General features: G+C 49.7%; 1 protein-coding gene across 2 annotated transcripts in view; it reads left to right on the top strand.

Annotated features, from left to right (window-relative positions):
- The window catches only part of faf1 (Fas (TNFRSF6) associated factor 1), a 59,417-nt gene that overhangs the window by 43,441 nt on the left and 1,844 nt on the right, over positions 1 to 14,132 (top strand). For both annotated transcript variants that reach the window (XM_056604313.1, XM_056604312.1), the window contains exons 16-18: positions 1,842 to 1,922; positions 2,183 to 2,260; positions 6,306 to 6,521. In XM_056604313.1, coding sequence (XP_056460288.1) covers positions 1,842 to 1,922; positions 2,183 to 2,260; positions 6,306 to 6,521 — 375 coding nt within the window. The remainder of the gene's footprint in view (positions 1 to 1,841; positions 1,923 to 2,182; positions 2,261 to 6,305; positions 6,522 to 14,132) is intronic.

Raw genomic sequence — 14,132 nt, 5'->3', positions numbered from 1 at the left:
GGGCAGTATACTTTTTTTAAAAGACCATTTGCCGTATACTACACTTTATTGTAATCACAATCAGATCGTTTTTTCTCACTGAAATGCTTTGGACCGGTAGAAGTGCGCCACATATTGATGTAATCAGATTGCAATATGCCAGTGTGAATGAGGCTGTGTCAGAGCTGCTGGGGACGGACAGGAAGGCCCATCTCCTTAATTATGAGTGAAGTGTGATAATTGCACAGGCATCAGGCTTCGTAGGGGAAATGGCTCGTGATAACGCAGCCGAGGAGAGTTCAAGTGCCGATGAGGGTGTGATGCACATCCAGGATTACTCTGCACCGGTTCGAACAGCCACAGGAATTCCACTATATCCTCCAGCTGACAAGATCCCTTCCATCTCTGGGGTGAAGTCAACCTTAACGTGCATCCCAAATGTTAGGGTTGCGGCAAAGATCTCAATCCTCGCTGAGTCTTGTCTCTCTTCACCACTTACCCCTCCTCCCCCCCCCTCTCTCTTTCTCTCTCTCTTGACTTTCCTTTTCCCCTCCTCCTCTGTCTCCCCCCTCGCTCTCTCTCTATCTCTCTCGCTCTCTCTTTGCTCTTCAACTTCGGCAGTGAGACACGACCGCAAAACGTCTAGCCTGCTTAGACATTCCAGTCTGAGAGTGACTGTTGTGTCTGTGGAAGTGGAAGCAGCTGGCCGGCTTCGTTCTAGAAGAGACTACAAGCTAAACACACCGGCTCGCCGCTCAGCCGCGGTTGGCTTCCGTTTGTTTTGTGAGGGCTGATGTGTTTTGTTGTCTTTTTTTCCAGGTTGCTAATGATGTCATTTCCTGCATGTCCATATAAAGGGGGCCAATGTCAGGTTGCTTTATTCTCATTTCAGGACCTGGGAAGACGCGGAAACAATGCAATACACATGGCTATCTGTGAATGGCTTTAGTTGTATACAGAAAAGCAGGGCGTTTCCTTTTGATAAACAATTTCAATATTGTAGGGCGTAGTTGTGCCGCACAAAAAGTGTTTCTCTTTAGCTTGTATGTGTGTGCTTGTGTTTTTTTTGTATTTGTATTGTTTGCGTGACTTTGAATTCATACACTGATGGTCTTTTACTGATTTCTTTGAGGCCGTCCCGCTGCCATTCAACTACAGTTTCTTTTAACCGGTCGAACGTATTATGTGTACTCAAAGCACCAATGTATCCTTTGCAAATTCAAACTCAATGCAACAATATGGCACATCTCTTTTTCCAGGCCTAACCCCAACCTCGCGGCGCATTAGCCCTCTCATCGCCCACAATAGACGCCGTACCTTGTCACATCCTGGCCGGCCCCCAGTGTGGGCCCCCATAGAGCGGAGGGGACAAATGGCTGCGCGCTATATCAGCACAATGGGCCCAATTATTTAGGCTCTGCTCTTCACAAAACACCTTGTCCCCACAGCAGGTAGAGCGCGTCCCCTTTCCTCTGTACAAACAGCAAAAGAAAGTGAATGAAAGGGAAAAGAGGAAAAACAGATGGGGGGGGGGGGGGGGGGTTGGGGTGGGGGTGGGGTTGGGTGGGGTGCGGGGGGGGGGGGGGGACCTAAAAGAGGCCCCCTGGCAAAGGACGAGCCTGCCAGAATGAACCGCTCCCCGCTCGCTGCTCTGTTATACCTGGTGTTTGAGTCCCACCATGCACAAGGTCTTCCATGGCTCCCGTTGCACAAAGATGTTTGTCTTGTCCCTGGGTCAACACATGCCTTGAGTGCCCTGTTGTACTTCAGCTAAACTGTCTTTTGTTTCCTTTTGTTTTCTCTCTCTCTCTCTCTCTCGTTCTCTCTCTCGCTCTCTCACACTCTCTCTCTCTCTCTCCCAGGACGAGCGCGAGGCGAGGGAGATGGTGAAGCGAGAGCAGGACGAGGCCTACCGCCTGTCCCTCGAGGCCGACCGTAAGAAGGTACACTGACGGGCCTGGGGCTGGGGACGGCCATTTTGTTGTCTTGGACCTGGGTGAAGGCCAACATGCCAGTCAACAATCTGGTTATGGCAATGAAACAACGGCCCAACCCACGGCTGTTGTTGCAATTTTTAATTTCAACTGTCAATCCCGTCAGTCAGGATGACGGGTTTACAACCGCACGCTACCTCAGACTGCGACGGGCCGTGGACGCGAAGCGTGAGGAATATGTTAATAATAATAATGTGTTTGCATTGCAGAGAGAAGCACAAGAGAAGGAGGAGGCGGAACAGGTGCGCCAAGAACAAATGAGGAAGGAGCAGGAAGATGAGAAGGAGGTGAGCAGGGGATAGTGCATCAGTACCAAAGCCACTTTCCTTTGGTTTTTCTTTCACCGAGCCATTCATTCATTATAATCATTTATAAGGCACCGGAGGGGTGGAGCAATATTACCTCAATTGTTTTGGGATTCATCCTTTGGGATCCAATACAGTCTCCCTTTTTTTTCCGGTATTATGTATTGTCGATAGCGGGTCCTATTTACTGTGTACGCCGTTCTGTTTCCTACATAACCCCATAATCAAATAGTCCATTTTGTAATGTGGGATGTTTATAATTTTCTGATTGGCTCCTTTGTTTAGTACTGTAGCATAGCGAGTATCAAGCGGAGGTTTCATATGGGTGTCCGTGCGTTCACCGCCGTGTTCCTCAGTGTTGTATTGTGAACTGTTTGCGTTTCGTACATGATGTGCCACTCACAGGGCAGCATTGGCCGAGCCAGCAGTTGTTTATCCAGTGTATTATCCCCTGTCACTGCCGCCAGGACAGCAGAATGAGACAAATATATTGCAGTATCGCTAAAAACCTTTCAGTCGCTAAACCACATTTGTGTTGCATGTGTGGTGTAGATGCACACACACACACAAGTTCAATTAAGTTATTGTTCCGTTTAAACGCTGCGTATTTGTACAGGGTTCTTATTGAAGCGCAGGTGGACAAACGACAATGTACAATTTCTGACGCACAAACATACACACATTGGCTTACACATACATGGCCACACACATGCATAGACAGTCTTGAGTAAACACACATTCACTCACAGCAATAATTACATGTGAACAGGACACACACACACACACACACACACACACACACACACACACACACACACACACACACACACACACACACACACACACACACACACACACACACACACACTGCTTGCGGGTAAAAAAAGAAAAACAATATTGTATGTGAAGATGGCACCAGTGTATTAATGGTCCTTTAGTGGAACAGTGCAGCCCTGGCTGATTGCTGTTTACTCAGCAGCAGTTAGCCTCAGGCCACTGAAAGGTATCAGGTGACCCAGCTCGCTCAGGTGATTTGTCTCCAAATTTAAAAAGACTACAACAAAAGACGGCCTTCTTAATTATATCACTGTTGTCCACTACGCAAACTCGTGTGTGTGTGTGTGTGTGTGTGTGTGTGTGTGTGTGTGTGTGTGTGTGTGTGTGTGTGTGTGTGTGTGTGTGTGTGTGTGTGTGTGTGTGTGTGTGTGTGTGTGTGTGTGTGTGTGTGTGTGTTTTTTTTAAACAACAAAGGACACTATAACCATCGCTATGGTTATACTGGTCATCACCGCTGTGTCATTCTTATTTATGTCCCTGCTCCTGCCGCAAACTCGTTGGTTTCCATGGTGTCCCTGGTCGGAAGTGGTAGCATTATGCTACACTGCAGCCATCCACGTGGGGTTTAGCGACAGCTGCCTCTCGGAGACCGGACAATGGGGGCCTCGGTGGGTCGTCATAACCGTGGCTCGTGACCTGAAGGGAGTATTAGCCTGTGCTGTTCCACCGTGGAGGATGGACGTAGTAGTACAGTTGTTGTAGAAGATTTGATGAGTGCAACTCCCCGTGGTGATAAATGAGTGGATACAAAACAACATCTAGTTTGTTCTTATGACCACTGTCAGTTAGCTAACTGAAGGTGGTCATAAGAACAAACTAGATGTTGTTGTTTTTTTCAACAAACCAGGAAAGCTATATATGAAGTAGTAAATACAAATAGACACTGTTTTCAACGCCTTCAATTACAATCATGATAACTAACCATTTCTTCTCTGAGAGCTGCTGAGGCAGGATAAAACCATTTTTTTAATAATTTCTCATGTACAGAAATAGAAACTTGTGTGTCATACTGTATATTGTTTCAAGTTTTTCTTAAAAATCAGCAATATTCAAGCACAAACTATAGGGTAATTAACGTCTTCGACTGTTGTGAACAGTCAAAAACAGAAGCAGTCGCAGGAGAGACCAAAGTGCGACTGGGAATTAGAGTTCGGTGCTTGTGTACCTTTGTGCAACGCAAAGGAAGATGAAAGTAAGAGTAGATGAATTGAAGGGTGTGTCAGTGTGTTTGTGTGTGTGTGTGTGTGTCCATACCTCCTACGTGCATGTGCACGTGCACCCCCAGCCATGCAAATGTTTTTGTGTTTTTACAGCCATGTGCCCATGTGGTTTGGTGTCACTTCTTTTTGTGTGTGGGGGCGTGGCGGTGGTGGTTCTGCTTCTTCCGCACCCTCCCCCAGTCTGTTTGTTCTGTCTGTGGTTAGCATGGCGGCGCTAGCAAGGTGAATAGGCGCCAGGAGGGATGGAGCCATGCACGCTTCTTTGGGCGCAGCAGGCCGTGGTCTCTCTCTCTCTCGTGTGTTTGTGTGTGTGTGTGCGCCACCCCCCCCCCCCCCCCCCCCCCAGCCTTGTGGTGTTTTAAGTAGGGACGCTTGCACTGTCATATGTGCACACGTGTGTATGTGGTTGTCTTTGTCTCAATGTGGTTTTGTGTTAACCTTCCGGGTGCACCCTCCTGTGTGAATGTGTGTGTGTGTGTGTGTCTGTCCCCGGGGTCTCCTTTATCTCAGTCAGCATCAGCCAGGGTACCTGGGGGACGTGTCATAGCTGGGCGGCACGCGCCCTGCCCTGCCCACCAGCACACCAGAAGCTGCTAATGAGCTACTGTTGTACACTCTTATGAAATATAATTGCATTATGCTGTGTAAATAAAGCCGGGGCCTGTTGTCACAGCATATGCTCCCCGGCTGGCCCAACACGAACAACAAGCTGGGGGAGGGAGCGCTGGTGGGAGGGGGCGGGGGTGGGGGGGGGGGGGGGGGGGGGGTGGCGGGGACAACGAGGGCGGAGAGGAGGCCAGGGGGAGATGTTGGAGCAGAGATGTTGGAGCAGGGTCTCGGAGACGCTGGAGAGTTGATTAGCTTTGCTTGTGGAGAGCAGAGTTGATGGCGGAGTTTTGGTGTCTGTTTGTTTATTTAATAATACATTTAATTTAGAGGCGCCTTTCAAGACACCCAAGGTCAAGAGGACCTATTGACCCTATTAAAGGGTACCCCTGTTAAAGGGGACCTATTATGTTTTTTTCGGCTTTTATGACCGATAAACGTTGTTATAATGATTGATAGTCATGTTTAACCATACTAAAGTGTTAAATAATGACGTACATGCATTTCGACGTATTCCCTGCTGACAGTCTGGGGTGGCTGTGCAGAGCGCTAAACACTCGGAACACCGTTTGCGATTCACTTGTTCACATTTCCGGGAAATCATCTACGTAGAGGTACTCCTGCCACGCCCCCATATGCCTGGTCAAATCTGCCCGTGCGCGCGCTTCAAGTCCACACTTTTCACTTCACAGTGTAGCTTTGCACGTTTGTGGAACAATGCCTTCCCCTCCCAAAAAAATGTTTTGGTTGTGAGGGAAACTTATTTAATTTATTTGGTTTTCCGAAAGATTACCTTTGCTGTAGTAGGCTACATGCACGCGCAGGAGGGGGTGGAGCAAGACTGTCCTTCGCAGGTCTTCCGGAAGGTAACCAATCACAACAGAGTGGGGTTGGCAGGAGGGGGGCGAGGGGGCGGAGAAGGACGAAACCGAGCATTGAGAGAGAATGCTGAAACCGCCCAGATGAGAGGAAGAGTTTCCCGAAAATCGACATCGTTTTTTGTGCTGTGATTCGTGTCAGGTTGCGCTATAGGAGTCATTAATAAGAAATTAAGACCAGAAAAGTAGTATAATAGGGTCTCTTTAATGTCGATATTGGGCAAAAGATTGTGTGCAAATATTTCAACGGAATAAGGTCACCCAGCACAGCTTTACATATTTTAAAAACGTGAATGCTATTAGTCCAAGGTTGTTTTAAGATTCGTATGCATTCGCCAGATTAACGAGGTATTGCGGTAGTGCTCCAAATCATTGCCACTTCAAAAACGTTCCAACTCATCAAACTCTATCCACCAGGTGTTTCATAAGGTGCTGTGTCCCGCCCATCATCCCCTCCTCTTCTGTCCTCTCTGCTCCCCCTCCCAGGCCATCCGTCTGTCCCTGGAGCAGGCCCTACCGCCGGAGCCCACCCAGGAGAAGGGAGAGCCAATCAGCAAGCTGCGTATCCGCACGCCAAGCGGCGAGTTCCTGGAGCGGCGTTTCCTCGGCAGCTGTAAGCTGCAGGTCCTCTTCGACTTTGTGGCGTCCAAGGGGTACCCCTTCGAACAGTTCAAGCTGCTCACCACCTTCCCTCGTAAAAATGTACGTAGGACGGCCGTAAGGCTCGCACGCAACACAAACACGCTTCTCCACAACCCACCCACTCGACGGCGCTGTGGGCGGGGTCCGAGGCGTGTGAGCAGAGAGACCCCCAAGATAACACACTCTCCCTGCGCTGCATTTCCCCGCCATTGATGGAATATCGCTGAGTGCATGGCTGTGCTTGACGGGCGGGAGGATTTCTCTGATTCACTGAATCGGGAAGAGAGGCCTTGATTGTTCAGAAATGAGACGGGAGTGATTCAAATCGAAATGGGCTCATTGAAAGAAGGGCCCTCCCCACTCCGAAAAGATATTCTCACAGCGCATATCACTCACTAATGGCTGACTTTCTAACCAAGCACACTCAAATAACAGCTATTAAATGTTAACCTACCATCCAATTAAGCTATCAGAAACAGCAATGAGCACTGAAAGATAGTTTCTACATGATAGAAACGGAACAGGTGCGCCACCCGTATCTCCTTATCTACTGTATGTGCGTCTCTGTGCCAGGGCGATGGGGAGATATCATTCGAAGAGGTAGAAGATATCTGCCTTCCTCCTCCTCCTCCTCCTTCACCACTATCACAAGCTCAAATTACTGCCGGCTCTCTGTCCTCCTTCTCTTCCTCTCTGCTGGAGATTTCCACGGCTGTAATTGGCTCCGGTGTCCCAGCCCGAGGGCAGAGGTCCGCCCGGGTGTGATGCCCGGCCGGGCCTCCTGGGCCTGGCTTGTGAGGGGAGGGACAGCGGGCCATACCGCGGAGGGGACTGGCTCTGTACCTGTCGCCCGGCCCCCACACTGGGGACTGGCTCTGTACCTGTCGCCCGGCCCCAAGGCTGTACTTTTGCTGTATGTTTGTGTTGCGCACGTGTGTGTGTGTGTGTGTGTGGATGTGTTTTTAGTTTTTATCGTACGTGTGGTTGTTGATTCAGTGTGGGGCCTTGGGCGCTGTGCGGCGACGGGCACGTTCCCACGTCTGTGTTTGTTTACGCGTACCTGCGAAAAGGATCGGCTAAGCCAACCGCTAAATCCAGGCGCACCTGCCCGGGTGTATATATTGGGTGAATATTAATTAGTATCAGCCCATTGTGTATACATTACACTCTGTCAGTGTTAGGATACAGTTGTCAGCACTAACGGGAGTATTCTCTATGGCTCGCGCTGCAGCCAGTCGGCTGCAGTCTCTCATTAAGGGGCCTAGGCTGCAGCACTCTGCTCGCTGGCTAATGAGCACTGCTTTAACTACCTGCTTAATTAGCCTTGCTGCTGGAAACAAAAATGAGATTTCCATTAATCAAGAGGGGAGTTTGCGCGCGCATGCAACGATTCTCTGTGTGTGTGTGTGTGTGTGTGTGTGTGTGTGTGTGTGTGTGTGTGTGTGTGTGTGTGTGTGTGTGTGTGTGTGTGTGTGTGTGTGTGTGTGTGTGTGTGTGTGTGTGTGTGTGTGTGTGTGTGTGTGGGCCTGCCCAGGCAGTGTGCCATGGCGGTCTGCAGGGAACGCTAGGCGCACAAACACCTCAAACTAACACACGCGCACACACGTCTCAAACTAACACACATCGCCGCCGCCACACTCTCGCCCCGGCGCCGCAATCAGCCACTTCAACACATCCACAAATATTTTCAAGCGACGACATGCCTCGCTCACAACTTTGTCACTTAAAGGATTCACAGTTGTCTCTTTATAATCAAGAGTAAACATGTGTTTGAGACAGAGATAAAGATGTGTCTGCATCGCAGAGGAAATTCGGGGCAGAAACAGGACGGCGGGATTAGAGGAGAGGGGGGGGGGGGGGAACAGCGGATGGGGATGCTGACTCTGCAGAACGGGATGAGACGGGGGGGGGGGGGGGGGGGAGAGAGAGCGAGGAAAATCCTAAACAAAGAAAACATTTAATTTAGAGATACATTCTGCGAGTATGGAAGAACAAATAAAAACAACAAGCGGAGGAGAGCTGAGGGAAGAGAGTTGCTTCCAGAAAACAAAAGGCGAGAGATTTGGGGGATGGCTCCGGGCGGGGGGGGGGCTGGGGGGGGGGGACGGTGCGGAACACAGGCCTCGCTTCTAATCCGGCAGCTCTGTAATGTAATTAAATGAGAGGGGGTGCGCAGGGGAGCCTTCATCCACTCCAGACGCTCCCCCTGCCGTGCTGCCAGCAGCCCAGGATGGAGGATCCACCACTATTGCATTTCTCCAACGCCACAACTGTTGAAACCTTCCCTTTTTTCCCGGCGGCTTCTCTCGTCTTTTGTTTGCTCTGTTTTTTTTTTTCTCGCAGTGTTGCCTTCTTCTTCCTTCTCTGCTGAATTGCCATTACTGTTGTCTTCAGTATTGCGGCGGAAGAAAGCAAAAAAAGATTTATTTGTGGATGGGACTGAAATACGCACCGTACCCCAAAAAAACGGGATACAAGTTGAAGCACCTTGCCACAAAAACAGCCGGTTCCTGTTTGTCAAATAGATAAAAAACAAATAAAGGACGAAATGGAAATAAATTGAGATGTACATCAAAACGCATGCCAAAACCATACGATCCCCCTCCCTAGATTTGCGCCGTGGCAGATCCCTGTGTGTCGCCCAGCGGGGGACTATAATTACCCCCGGTTTTTTGGACGGCGTCTCCTCCTCAACATTTGGTTGCGAGCGGCTTAGCTCCTCGCGGCGCTACAGCAGCCTGTACACTGGCAGCATGTGTAGCCGGCTTTGTTGTGCCCTGCTAACTTAGCCTCTCTTAGTGGCGGGCTGCTACTCCGAGGGACGGCTGCAGAGGGAGAGTCTCGCTTAACCCCCGTCTTTGGGCAGCCCTGGGGCACCGAGCCGTCTCGGTGGCGGATCCTCGGCAGCAATTCAGCATTTATGAATGGGGATGAGGGAGAGATGCTGTACAATTGGCCCCGCAATATGGGCGTGGAATATAGCTGGCAGTTGAGGGACCTATACGTTATTTTGGGGGTCGTTGATTTCAGTTGTTGTTTTTTTTATTCAGAAGCAGCCATGTCGGGATATAAATAAATCGTGCCGTAGCGTTAATTGTATCGCAGAGGCCCGTTAGCCCGTCCTCTTTAGACGAGCGAGAAAGCGTGTTTAGACGCCATGAGTCAGACCCAGGCTCATTATTCCTCCCCTTCACAGTTTTTCGCTCCTCGCCCGAAGCAGCTTCTGTGACAACCCAAACACGGTCTGAGCAGCATATTATTCTTGGTACTGTGATACTGTACCCTCTTCCTGCTTTCCCACTCTCCTAATCTCTCCTCCAGCTCCGTCTCAAACAAATGTTTGAACTGTGCAAATTCAGCCAAATGCTTCTTAGACAAAACTTAAGATGCAGGGAAAATAAACAGAGCTGTTCAAAAACGACGCGGCGTGGTCTGTGGACGGCTGTGAGATGGATTTCACATCTGCACCGAAACCGGTTGTTGGGTTTTTTTTTTTCACTCTGAAAGAATTATGTTTCGCAAAAGAACTATTGCAGTTTATTGGTAAAGTGGTTCGGATTAATCCGTCCCCATAATATCCTGTTTGAGGCATCGGAGTCGGACCCACACGCCTCCTTCAGGACACCGACGCAGACGTCCCTGGCTATGACCCCAGGTAATTGATAAAAGGCCTGTCTGTGTGCACGTGTGCAGGTGCGCTTGCCTCTTTGCGAGAGAGGGAGAGAGGGAGAGAGGAAGACGCCTTTGGGTCCCAATTTCTTCCCTGAAGTCAAAAAGCGGTTTTCCCCCGGGGGGATCTCTGTCCTTCTGAGCTACTCCTCCTCCTCTTGACTTTCCCTCTCCCGCCGTCACTTTTCCCTCCCATGTCTCTCGGCCTCCTCCCCCTCCCTCCTACTCCTGCCAGCTCCACTCCTGCGCTCCTTCCCCCCCCCTCCTCCTTTCTCAATTAGTGTTTTGTGCTCCTTATTTTATTTCATTAGTTCTACACTTCTTTCCCTCCTCCAAGACTGGCCGGCTGATCCCTCTCTTTATTCTCTCTTCCCTGGCTCTCCTGGTGTCTCTCTTTCTCAGTTCTCTCTCTCCCCTGGCTCTCCTGGTGTCTCCTTCTCTCTCTCTGTTCTCTCTCTGTTCTCTCTCTCTTTGCAAAGACACTATCACAAGCACACAGCCAAACACTCATACCTCCCAATCTCTCTCTCTCTCTCTCTCTCTCTCTCCTCTCTCCTCTCTCTCTCTCTCCTCTCTCTCTCCTCTCTCTCTCTCTCTCTCTCTCTCTCCTCTCTCTCTCTCTCTCCCTCTCTCTCTCTCTCCCTCGACCCCCTGCTCTCAGCCGGTGTCTCTCTCCCCTCTCTCTCTCCCCCGGCCCCGCCCCCAGCCGTTACCCGGCCGCGGCAGCCGTCTCTTTGATGTGCGGGTCCTAATCTGTGCTGTTCAGCGGTGTTGTGTTCACGCCCTGGCGCTACGTGTTGTCACCGCGGCTGGCAGCGGATAATGATCTCCCACTGCTTTTGTAATTGGCCAAATAAACACTTGACAACACTAGTTTTAAAAAAGACAAGTTATTTGGTTTTAATTAACATAGTCAGGGCCTGTAATGGCTTCATTAAAAATGCGTTATTTCAGCTGCGCGTTTGATTAAGTTGGATACGGGACATCTTTCAGGAGGGCTGTGTTTATTTTCTCTTTCTCTTTGCGCGAGCAGTACTGTCCCCCACCCCCCTCTTCTGTTATCAATGTGTTTTTTTCATTTGGATAAGGCAATCTGCATTTGCGACGCTCATTTCAAAGTTCCCCGTGAGTGTTAATGATGTGATGTGAGCCTCGAGGAGATGTGCCACCGCGTTGTGGCTATTAACCGAGGTGATATTATTAGCGCGTTATTATATTGTGAAATGTGATGACGACTTGTTTGAAATATAATATTTAATTATTGGAGGACATTATTACTGTTTTTCAATCCAAGAATTGACAGGTCTCCCTTCCATAAGTTCCGGGTTTTAAAGTTGGATTTGTGGTGGTAGAATCTTTAGTGACTGTAATTGTATTGTTGATTCGTTGTTGGTTATTCAGGCCGCGCACAAACGCTGGAATCAATTCAGATTTCTAAGCGCCTCAATTATGATGTATTTTTTATTATTTAACCGCGGCGATGGCTCGCAGGCTGTTCCGAGTTTACCCGGAATCTTTGCGAATCACGTTTTCTTTAATTAGTCGCCGAACAATTTCATAATTCAACAAGTAACGGAGTGATTTAATCCAAATGGGTTGATTGAAATGATATTGACTCAAGGTCAAAACAAACGGGGGGGGGGGAGGCAGGCGGGCGAGATTGTGTCTGTCTGGTGCGTGTGTGTGCGTGGCCGCGTGCAGAGGCCCACACAGAGAAGGAGATATGGCTTAGGCAGAGCAGGGGGAAAAACAACAGCTTTGTTTGTTGACAGATGCCTCCATGCTTATGGTCTGTTAATTGGATAACAATGTAAACAATCACCGATGGCACTCGTCTCCTGTGTCAGTGTGGCATCTTGTTTCCCTACTTTCATTTTCTTAGTCAGATGCTGCCTGACGTGCGCGCGCACACACACACACACACACACACACACACACACACACACACACACACACACACAACACACAAACACACACACACACACACAACACACACACACACACACCCTTTCGCCAACCACCAACAACACCCTGCGCTATCCCCACCCACTCCCTTACCTCGCCCAATACCCAAGAGGGCAGCCCAGTTACAGGCATTCACACCAGATTTGACTTTTAGCTTACATGCATGGATACATACACGCACATACGAACACGCACACACAATAAGAAAAAAAAAACACTTGTGTGTCACATGTGCATACACACGCATGCACTCGTGCGCGCACCACACACACACACACACACACACCATCCCGCTCCACCCCCAAAAGCCTAATTTACCCCTACCTGATGCTATGGTGTCATAACAGCCTTTCAGGTTCATTAACATGGCAGCCATTTGCAGTGCACCACTCCTGAGGTGGGAAAAAACAAGAGCCCAGCAGCTGTGTCGGTAGTTATCGCCGCAGCCGGGGCGGATTCCCGTCGCGGCCGACACACACACACACACCTTACCTTGGTGTGTGCATGTGCGCATGCACATGCACACACCAAGGTAAGATGTGTGTATGCCGCGCACTGAAATCAACACACACCGTTTGACTCCCCCATCTTGCGATCGAGGGACGCGGTGTGATGAGGCGGTTCACCCGACCGGGGCTGCGTTAGGGTTGAGGCGACACCCCCGCCCCGCCGACGGGCTCCTTAAGACCCCGCTGAGAAGTCAAAGAGCCTCAATGACACGTCGAAATGAGGACGCGCGGATGAAAGGGAAGGAGTCTACGGCGTCCGTGCGGGTGTGACATCACCCCGCCCCCCCTCCCGGGAGTCCCCGAGGTGACCCGGTGCACATATCGCTCTCTTCCCCCGTCCATCTTATCTATTGCCCGTTTAATCCGGTGATGGTGTTTATGTTTGGTCGTTTGTTGAATTTTATTGAGCTGAGGATCGTGTACGTCCATGTTTCTGCATACACAGTATTAGATTAGGTTTTAGATCAGCTCTGATTGGACTGATCTTGTGTAATCTGGTCTCGTCTAATTGATCCCCCCCCCAAGGCGAGGGGGCCGCCCGCTGAAGCAGCAGAATACAGACACGGTCGTAGTGGCGGTGGGATTCGAGCAGGACATGTGCCTGGAGAATAATATACATGGGAAATATAAACAAAGTCCGAAACGTTGGGAAAAAAAGCCACTGAGACAATGTGAGCCCGAGTCATACGGAGAAAAACCAAAGCGGTGTTTTTAAAAGCTGAAACTGGCCCTTCTCTTCCTTATCTATGTGAGAAATCGGAATATGTCAGTCAATCCCGACACTTGACTCTAGAGCCCAGAGTCTGACTCCAACCGCGTCTAACATCTTGATAAGCGATTATTGCGTTTGTCTGATCCGCAGCCGTTCACACACGGATCTGTGTCCACGCGTGGTCATCTGCTACCACTCTTACACACGTTGATCTGAACGTGTGCTCATGATTTCACCTCATGGAATCAACAACTTAGGTCCATATCTACACGTACATGTGGCTGATCGCTTCATTCTCTTCAATGTACACAAACAGGCCAGCAGGGCTATGATGAGCAGGGCTATAATAACACTGTGTCTTTATTGACGGCAATATTATAAAAGTGTGTTTTAGGTGGAGGGTCATGCCCTGTTTAGCCATTTGGTTTTGGAGGTTTTGAAGTAGTCTTTAAGACCAACTAGTAGTTCATCTCATGCCCTGTAGGTGGCTAAAGGTTGCTGGAAGGATAAAGAACGATCATCACTTTAAATCGGTGGGAAAATTAGGATTTTAAATCTCGTAATATAAAGCAAATACGTTTTTTCTTCGTGCGGTTAGAATCCTAGTGCCTGGTTCATCGTTTTATAATAACAATAATCTCCACAACGATGCAGGCGTCACTTAGCCGAGTGTTCCTTGACCTTGCACTAAGACCGCTCCGGACCTTAAGGGCGCCGCGGCCGTTGTCAACAGGCGTCGCCGCTTCGTGACGTACAACAGGATAGCCCTCCCCACCGAGCCCCGCCCCCCCCGCGCCCTCTGACCCCCGGAGCACA

The sequence above is a fragment of the Gadus chalcogrammus genome, chromosome 12, assembly GCF_026213295.1.
Source record: "Gadus chalcogrammus isolate NIFS_2021 chromosome 12, NIFS_Gcha_1.0, whole genome shotgun sequence".
Lineage (NCBI taxonomy): Eukaryota > Metazoa > Chordata > Actinopteri > Gadiformes > Gadidae > Gadus > Gadus chalcogrammus.
The sequence above is the reverse complement of the archived record's forward strand: the minus strand, read 5'-3'. Positions and strand labels throughout refer to the sequence as shown.